Source organism: Garra rufa, chromosome 21 (assembly GCF_049309525.1).
Source record: "Garra rufa chromosome 21, GarRuf1.0, whole genome shotgun sequence".
Taxonomy (NCBI): domain Eukaryota; kingdom Metazoa; phylum Chordata; class Actinopteri; order Cypriniformes; family Cyprinidae; genus Garra; species Garra rufa.
The window spans coordinates 37,155,785-37,165,473 of NC_133381.1; the positions used below are offsets into that span (position 1 = coordinate 37,155,785).

Genomic DNA, 9,689 nt, shown 5'->3' on the forward strand with positions numbered 1-9,689 from the left:
TTTAAAGTGCAAGGCAAGTATTTTAATTCCACTTCCTTGATGGTTAAACCATTAATCCACTCATCCATATTCGACATAGACCCATAAGCAGTAACCACTATTAAAACTATTAATTTACCGTCATTAATACATTCGACTGCGTACGTGTTGTTGCTACTAATACTAGTTCGGCTATTCGTGCTGCGTGTGTAGCCCTTACATGTTTAAGCTGACCAGACACACAATCATGTTTCACTACTCTCCGGCTCCTAAAGGCTGCGACCTTTCGCCCAGTTCCGGGCTCTCAGTTCAGCGAGTTTACATTGACACGACTGACTCCCTCCACACGCCCACCGGCAGCCACGCACCCCTGCTCCTCCAATCGCTCGTCTATCACGCACTGATCACGCGTCGGCCTTCACACCATTGGTCAAGGTCTCACACACATTTGTTTTTCATTGGTGGCGTGTTGCCACCCGCCAGACTGTTGTGAATTTTGTTTTCTTTTTTTTTCTGGAGCTTGTTTTACTCAGCTGCTGGTAAAGGCGAACTGAATTCCGGTGTGAGTCGCGTCACCGAACGGGCGGAGCAGCTCCGTGTCTTTGTTCTGCTCTACTTTTCATTTAGTTATTATTCATACGTTTCGAGCAGATGTCAACACGTCAGTTTTCTAACATGGAGGAATTATGCGGGGTAAGATTGGAATATTAAAATAATTTATGTTTGTGTCATATACATTGTTTTATTATTTGAAGTGAGTTGCTTATTATTTAACTGGTTATGGAACTGAAGCGCATGACCTCAACTCTCACTTAATGTTACATTGTAACGTTAAATATTTGTCTCAGCATCAAAGTGTTACAAAGTATCCAAACGTTTGAAAGTTCTAAAACATGCATTTATCACCACCTACGTCTTAGAGTTGACTTGCCCTGATAACAACAACAACAAGGCTCTTTTGTAATATACAATCATTCAGTTTCAGTGGACACCGTTATTCCTGTTAGCCTCATTTAACCCTTAAGATGACGTCAGTGACATTTTTTTTTTGTCTTTTAATTAGTCTCCTTTATGTTAATTTATGTTGACATCAGCAAGTGGAATTCTACTGTAATTGAATATTTGGTATTTAGTTGCGTCCAAACCTCACTGATTTGAGATTCTCATTCTTTTGGATATCCCATCTATGCATTATGTAAAGTATTGAGGCTGTTCACTATATGCAAACCAGAAGTCATTCAAGTGTACAGCACCTCCTTAACCCTGTTGTAAAAAAAAGACACATGGATGCTGCTGGCTAACAGCGTTATTTTTCTGAAGAGCAGTGGATGGGAGGGGCTTGCAGTCAGTCAAAGTTTTCTAGCCTTTGGCAAGTCGTGTCTGTCAGGGGGTTTCAAGTTTTGCTCACTGCCGTTTCACATGGTCAGCTTGTGAGCACGTCATTGTTTTGACTTTATTTGGCGGTGGGAGGTGACTTGAGTCGAGTGATAGAGGGTCCCTCCAGATGGGCTGTGTTAAAAAGGGCTCCTCTGTTAAACTGTCATATTGCTTCTGGATCCATGAATAGATGAAGACAGAGAAAGACTCATTCAGATCCACCCAGCAGCTGAGCTGTATGCGTCAAAACAGCCGGAGGGCTTACTTTTGCCTGTAACGCATTACATTAGTTTTGTTGGTTCTTCTCAGGAAGCTCGGATGGAGGTCTGTGAGGATTTTCTGGCAGGGAAAAAGCACAGCGAGCACTCGTCATGCAGTGTTCTGGAATACAATGATCTGGAGGCGGCTGAAGCGCTGGTCTTCATGAGCTTCTGGAGTCAGATGAGTCCAAAACCCAATGCCTTCAAACCTCGCCCTCTCACACCAGCGTCAGATTCCTGCGATTCTCTCCTGCACCCTGAACCGCCGGAGACCCCGAAGGACTTTGTGTCGCTCTCTTCACTGGTGAGTTTTTTTTTTTACTTGGAATGATCTGAAGGTAAAATATGTACACTTCAAGCTCTGTTTAAATTGTCAACATTCACTCGGGGGAACCTCACGGTCCTCTGGCGTCGCATGGTGTAGTGCAAAGCTCTTATCAGAACTTGATTTGTTTGCTGAAAACTTTGGGAGGGTTTTATGACACCCTGGACAGGTGGCAGTCTTGAGATAAGCTGCATCTGCAAACTGAACTTCAGCACAGGCTCCTTCATTGTGATTACACAAATCACCTGTGCCGTAATGATCCTGAGAGATGAACAGACAAAATAGTACAGCTATGATACTACTAGATAAAGAAAGCCAGTCATCCATAAGAAAATTCCACGAGGAGATTTAGTTTTTTGCAGGACAGCTTGATTTTTAGCGATGCGTCAACATTAAAATGGCAATACAGATAAACAATAATTATTTTCATGTTATGGTGGATAACCGATAAACAGTTAATATTTCTATACTTTCAAAATAAATTATTTAGCATTAATAAATCGTCAAAATCCATTATAATGCTTATATTTCATGTAAATTTAAGTTTGACTGTAGTTTTATCTCTATAATTAACTTAATTTTACAAATGTAATATCGGCTAGTTATCGGTTGTCATATACCGATAAACTGATAATTATTTTTGTATTATGGTGGATAACCGATAAATAGCTGATATTTCTGTACTTTTAATGCAAATATAGACAGAAAATTAGCATGTACAATTAAATATACAAATCTCAAAATTAATAATTTTTTTTTCATATTGTACATTATAATATTTATAATTCATATAAACTTAAGTTTGTAAAGTGTTTTAATTTACTAATTTATTATCGGCTATTTATCGGTTGTCAGATACCAATAAGCCAATAATAATTCTCATAGTATGGTGGATAACTTATAAATAATCGATTTTTCTACACCTAACATTTTTAAAAAGTCATTTAAACATTAAACACATAGAATAAAAAACTGAAAATTAGCATTCACAATTAAATACACATCTCAAAATGAAAAACATAAATAAATGTTAAAAAAATAATAATAATGTTTGTAATTTGTGCAAATTTAAGTTTGTAAAATGTTTTATTTCCAGTTTACATACTTTTACAAACTTAATATCTGCTATTTATCAGTTATCGGCTGTAACATACAAATAAACATCAGCTTACCTTTATTGTCCATTTTAATATTGGTGAATCCATGTACTGTATGAATTCATTTCGATATTTGTATATTTAATTGTACATGCTTATTTTATTTTATTGTGCATGCAATTAATTTAATATATTTTGCTGTCATCTAATGCTCACATAAAGTTAATCTTTAAAAACATTGACTATTTATCAGCTGTACAATACATACAAATAAAAGTCAACTTACCCTTATTGGCAATAAAACAAAATAATGGTGTATATATATCCAATATTGATACCGATAAATAAAAAAAATCTCTAATATTGGCTGTTAGCGATATGGTACTGATATTTTTTGCGCATCTTACCTCTGATTGTCTTCTCTCCTTGCAGTGCATGACCCCACCACACAGCCCCAGCTTTACAGACACCTCCAACACCACATCAGTCCCAGCCTCCCCCTCCCCACTGGCCCGACCCTGTCCCACCCTTCCCAGTCCAAGATCTGCATGCCCAACCATGGCCTCCATCCCTCAGACGTCCTCTCCTGGGCACCCCACGGAAAAGACCACACCCCCACCCTGCAGAGCAATGGCAACCAGCGTAATACGCCACACAGCCGACAGCTCCTTATATCAGAACATTCCACAATCTGTCCACCCACAAAAGACTGAGAAAGTTCCTTCATCCCTCACCTTGTCCCACCAACCCGACACCCCTACAGGACGCACGTGCCAAAACAGCAGCAGACTTCCTTCTAAGGCAGACAAGCCCTCCATCACATCATCTTCTCCTCAGTCGCCGCCTCCAACCTCCAGTCCGCCAATCATATGCCAGATGTTCCCGGTGGCCCAACCTGGAGTCATCTCAGCCACGTTTATTCAGAAGCCCAGCCCTGGGGTGAAGTCTATCCTACCACAGCCGCTCCTAATGGGCTCTCCGGTGCCTCAGGGGACGGTGATGTTCGTGATGCCGCAGTCACCTGTGACTTCGACTCCACAGTGCCAACAGACTGTTATGACCCTTGGCAACACCAAGCTCCTTCCTCTGGCTCCCGCACCTATGTACGTGCCCTCGGGACAGAGCAACTCCACACAGGTTGACTTCTCCCGCAGGCGCAATTACGTCTGCAACTTCCCAGGCTGTCGGAAGACCTACTTCAAAAGTTCTCACCTAAAGGCGCATCTCAGAACCCACACAGGTAAGTCATATTCAGTATGTAATGTTCTCAACCCTGTTCCTGGAGATCTACCTTCCTGCAGAGTTCAGCTCCAATCCTGATCAAACACACCTGAACTAATTAGGATCTGAAGGAGCACTTGATCAGGGTTGAGGAACTAAACTCCGCAGGAACAGGGTTGGGCACTTGTTCTAAAGTGTATAGTGGTCAAATAGGTCATCTAACAAGTCTTCTGTCTTCCAGGAGAGAAGCCTTTTAGCTGCAACTGGGAAGGATGCGATAAGAAATTTGCTCGCTCCGACGAGCTCTCCCGGCATCGGCGAACACACACAGGCGAGAAGAAGTTTGTCTGTCCAGTGTGCGACCGGCGGTTTATGCGCAGTGACCACCTCACCAAGCACGCACGGCGACACATGACCACCAAGAAGATCCCATCCTGGCAAACGGAGGTGCGGAACCTCAATAAGATCACCACAGCCAAGGCCTTGCCCGCTGGTACAGCACTACCGGTCAGCATGTTGCTGCCAGCCTCGAGCTGACTCTAAACTCTGAACTCTCACTTATGTTATGCAGGGACTCACTTTATGAGGGCAAAACCGTGATTATGCACTGGACTCCTGTCTTCTTTGCTGCACATATTTCGCACTCTGCAATGGAACATTTTGTTTACTATTGTGTAAAAGATTTATGCACTCTTTTGCCAAAGTCTTTGTACTATGTTTGTCTTAAAACTTCTTCCTTTTTTGTATACGTTTATATGTACATATCTAGTGGAAATGTATGCTAAACTACACAAAATTAGAAAAAGGAAAAATATGTACAAATGTATATGTGATTAATTATCTACACTGTGATTATCATATAATACTTTTATTTAATACCCTTTTTTATTAAACTATGACGATTACGTCTGTTTTTGTCATTTCCTTAAGCGCTAAAGAGCTGAAATTGCAAATGTAAAACCAAATCTGTGGCAAAAGAAAAATTCAGCAACTCCTATGTGGTTTTGGGATGGAGTGTTCTGGCTGTAGTACAGTTCTGCTTCTCGCTGCTCTTGGCAGTAACTGAACTTCCACTCACACATTGCTGACACACCCATGATGCATCCACTTCCTGTCAGATTCGTGAGGTCTGTGTACTAGATCTTTTGTTTCATGCATCACCACTAATCCAAATCTCAGCAGCAAGTTGATACAAGTCATTTTGTTCACTTTCAGCAACACTTAGGTCAGTAAAAATGTATACAATTACTTTAAAAATAATTTAAAAGAAACTCCCTTTCATTTTAAAGACATACTAAGAACTTTCAGAACTTGTTTGATCAAAAAGATATTATTGATTCCTTCTCTCACAAATGTGACCCTGGACCACAAAACCAGTCATTAGGGTCATTTTTTATTGAGATGTATACATCATCTGAAATCTAAATAATAATGCTTTCAATTGATGTATGGTTTTTTAGGAGGCAACGATTTGAAAATCTGAGGGTGCAAAAAAAATCTAAATACTGAGAAAATCGCCTTTAAAGTTGTCCAAATTAAATTCTTAGCAATGCATATACTGATCAAAAATTAAGTTTTGATATATTTATGGTAGAAAATTTACAAATTATCTTTGAACATGACCTTACTTATTATCCTAATGATTTTTAGCATAAAAGATAAATCGATAATCTTGACCTATACAATGTATTTTTGGCTATTGCTACAAACATACCCGTGCTACTTAAGACTGGTTTCGTGGTCCACGGTCACAAATATATAAATATGTATTTTTCTAAGCTACATTTTTCTGTCAGTAGGCCCTGAATCCAGAAGAAAAGCTTTATTTATTTGCCAAACACATGTAGTTACGATGTGGAAAAACAACCTGTAACGTAGTATAGGCCAGTTAGTTTTGGAAAGGACATTGTGAAATGGCCAAAACACAACAATGTGTTGTATGTTATTGCTTACCACAGGCGGGGAATAAATCGTGTGCTTTCCAGTAATATTAATGTTCCCTCAGAGATCGAGACCGGATGTCTATAATTATTCGTCAGACCACTGTTACGTTTTTACATGGAAAATATGCAGTTGCGTACTTTACTACATTCAAACGAGGACCAGTCAGATTATAAAACAAACGGCGGTTGTGGGAGGCGCGACCAATCAGCTTTCAGAACGGTGCCCCGCCTCCTGCCTTACTGACCGACTTTTCCTAACGATGAGCCTTGAATCGACTGTCCAATAACGGAGCAACCGCGACACCGTGTGGTTAATAACCTAATGTGTTTTTCTTTATCTGGGACGCGACATATAGTATGCTATGAAAGGCCAGGACCCAGGTTGTTTATTTATTTGTTATAGACACCTAAAGTCATTAATTCCTAAAATGCATCTTAGAATACAGTTGAGGTCAAAAGTCTAAATTATTTTACTAAATAACTAAAAAATTGTTATTTTACTAAATCATACAAAATGCATGTTATTTTTATTTATACTGACCTGAATAAGATATTTCACATAAAAGACGTTTACATACAATAACAGCTTAATTGAAAAAATAACAGCTTTTAAAAGTTTACATACACTACATACATTACATGATTCTTAATACTGTGTTGTTAATAGATGCAGAGAATACGCCACATATGTTCCCATTTAATCCATGCTATGATAGGCCAGGTTGTTTATTTATTTATTTATTTATTTATTTATTTATTTATTTTAATATTGACAGGACAAAACAACCTACAATACCGAACTGCTCTCTCATTTTGTCAACGTTTTTACCTTTGTCTTTCTGGGTGATTTCCTTATTACTCAATACAAGAATAACGTAAAATATTTTAAACATAGTGACAAATCTAGTATTTACTTAAGGGTCATTCTATGGAAATGTCATTTTTTCTGTCCCTAGCCTTTCTTTACAGAAATATTACACTTGAAAAACATGTTAGGGTTGCAATTTCTTTATATTTTCTTTAAAATTACACCTTTTTGAGCCATCAATGTGGTAATATTTGTTTTTTAATTAATTATATCGCAATCCAAGCACCACAAAACTGATCGTCACCATGGCCATGTAGCCTACAGAGTGAAAGTGCTTCATTTTGAGGTCAAAAATAAAAATTTTCTACCATTTAAAATAAAATGATGTATGTATTCATAACAACCAAATATATGTAAATGGAAAAAAAAAAAAAAAAAAAAAAAAAATGCTGAATAAATATTATAAAATAAATAATGAATAAATAATGAATCTAGAGTTGTGTCACTGGTGTGCCTAAGCAGGTTGGTGGTCTTAGCTGGTTTAAGCTGGAAGTAGCTTGTTTTAGCTGGTCTCCCAGCCTGAGAAAGTGGCCAAAACCCCTCTAAAACCTGCTCACCAGCTAAAACCAGGCAACCAGCCTAGGTTGGGTTTAGCTGTTTTTTCAGCAGGGCGTTTAACAAAAATCGTTTATTTTGAAATAAAAAAGACACTGAGGACATCACTTGACTTTCTTCTTCCTATTTCCCTAAGATCCTATTATGAAGAAAGGCCCACGATAAGTCCAATGGCTCTTTTCAGTTATCAGAAACGTTCTAATTTATCTCATGATTTCATACGAAGCTTTTAGTTGAACTCACTTATGACCTACTTTATTGTTAGGGAATTAAAAAAAAAACTAGAATACAAAAGGAAACTATTTAATTTAGTGAGTATACCATGATTGACAACGTGGTTTGATACCTTGCAGCAGCCATTCTGTAAAATGCATTTTTCATGAAAACTGTCACTGGTGTCACCTTCCTTATAGGTAAATAAATGCACAAAAAGATTTTTTTTAAATCATTAAGCTGTCATTTATGTGTATTCATAAGGTCAAAAGGTAATGTGGTTTAAGTTTAAATGTTGAACAAGAAATACATTAAGACATTTTCCCATACCAAAAGTGATATATGACATAGACAGCTATTGGTGTTGACAAAACAAACATTTTTAACACACAGAAGCTATATTAAATTTAGGAACCATTTTGTTTTTGCTGTTACACATTTCCAGATTATTTTCAGTGGTAAAATGCATAATGGTTTCTGCATAATTTTCATCGTGTGCCTCAAATGAAATTGTATTCAGCACTTTGGAGGCTATTCAATCTGGTGAACATACATCAGGATACTTTAGGGCAGTTAGGGGGCCTCCATGGAGCCACAAAAACTGCTGATGTGCATTCCTGTCTTAGTTGGGTGGAGGATTTTGGAAATGTGGTCAGGAAATGGAACTAAATTATCCACTCCATATGTTTTACTCTCAGGCAAACTGCTTTGCAGAATATTATTCTTTAAAAAAGGGTCAAAAGCAAAGTATATTTTTTATTCCTTTCATTTTTATTAGAATAATTACTTTTCATGGCAAAACATCAGTGATTGGTATAAAAATGATCTGTAATACTACTGTAAAATGATTTATCAAGAATACTTCTCATATATAATTTTCTTTCTTTTTTAGTTTTCTCAGAAGATCATCATGTTTGTTAACCAAACTCCCTCTCGATTGTGTTCATGAGGTCCTCTTCTGAAGCATCATACATGATAGGCAAGGCCATAGATGAACCACCACCAATTCTAATAATAAAAAAAGGATTTTTATGGTTAATACAGGGATACAGGGTTTCTTTTAATTTTCTTTGGATTAATCTCTAAATATAAAAAGAGAGGATTTATAGTTAATACACAGTTTGTTTTTTCATTTTCAATAGATATCTAAGATAAAAAAGACAAATTGTTTCATAAAATATACAGGCAAATACATATTCACAAAAACCCCCTCCAAAATTAAAAAGAGAGGATTTCATAGGTTGGTTTTTCAAAATCATCAAATGATATTTTGTTGTAAAATATATAGATAAAATAAATCAGTACTTTTTCTTTTAATTAATCCTTAACAATGAAAAAAACAGAGGATTTAGTTAATACAGATTTTTTTTTCAACGACATCAAATGTGTTGTAAAATACATAGTTAAAATACATTATTTTTAGTAAAATAAAATTATTATTATTATTTTGATATTAATCTCTAAATATAAAAAGACAGGATTTATAGTTAATACACAGTTTGTTTGTTTTTCATTTCACTTTAAAAATAAAAACAGAGGATTTTATAGTTAATGCAGGGTCTTTTCATTTTCAATAAACACCTAAAGTCATTAAATCCAAAAATGTATCTTCAAGGTCAAAAGTATACTTTGCAGAATCTGCTAAATGTTTATTATTTTACTAAAATATCTTACAAGATGCATGCTATTATTTAGTACTGACCTGAATAAGATATTTCACATAAAATACATTTGCATACAGTAAATGAGGACAGCTGAGTGACTCAAATGCAACTATTATAGAAGGTTCAAATGCTCACTGATGCTTCAGAAGAAAACACAAAATATTAAGAGCCAGGGGTTGAAAACTTT

General features: G+C 36.7%; 2 protein-coding genes across 2 annotated transcripts in view; one reads left to right on the top strand and one right to left on the bottom strand.

Annotated features, from left to right (window-relative positions):
* Positions 1-530: 530 nt before the first annotated feature.
* klf11b (Kruppel like factor 11b) lies at positions 531-5,158 on the top strand. Its single transcript, XM_073826917.1, has 4 exons — positions 531-672; positions 1,666-1,920; positions 3,471-4,278; positions 4,501-5,158. The coding sequence occupies exons 1-4, from the start codon at positions 631-633 to the stop codon at positions 4,794-4,796; spliced, it is 1,401 nt and encodes a 466-aa protein (XP_073683018.1). The 5' UTR covers positions 531-630; the 3' UTR covers positions 4,797-5,158.
* A 3,481-nt stretch (positions 5,159-8,639) lies between these two features.
* LOC141295264 (uncharacterized) overlaps positions 8,640-9,689 on the bottom strand; it is a 2,516-nt gene continuing 1,466 nt past the window's right edge. The window contains exon 3 of the mRNA XM_073826476.1: positions 8,640-8,846. Within this exon, the coding sequence (XP_073682577.1) occupies positions 8,756-8,846 (91 nt within the window). The 3' untranslated portion in view covers positions 8,640-8,755. The remainder of the gene's footprint in view (positions 8,847-9,689) is intronic.

Coding starts and splice junctions, on each gene's coding strand:
- klf11b (XM_073826917.1), top strand. CDS start 631: ATGTCAACACGTCAGTTTTCTAACATGGAGGAATTATGCGGG. Junction 673..1,665: donor ACATGGAGGAATTATGCGGG/GTAAGATTGGAA, acceptor GGTTCTTCTCAG/GAAGCTCGGATGGAGGTCTG. Junction 1,921..3,470: donor TTGTGTCGCTCTCTTCACTG/GTGAGTTTTTTT, acceptor CTCTCCTTGCAG/TGCATGACCCCACCACACAG.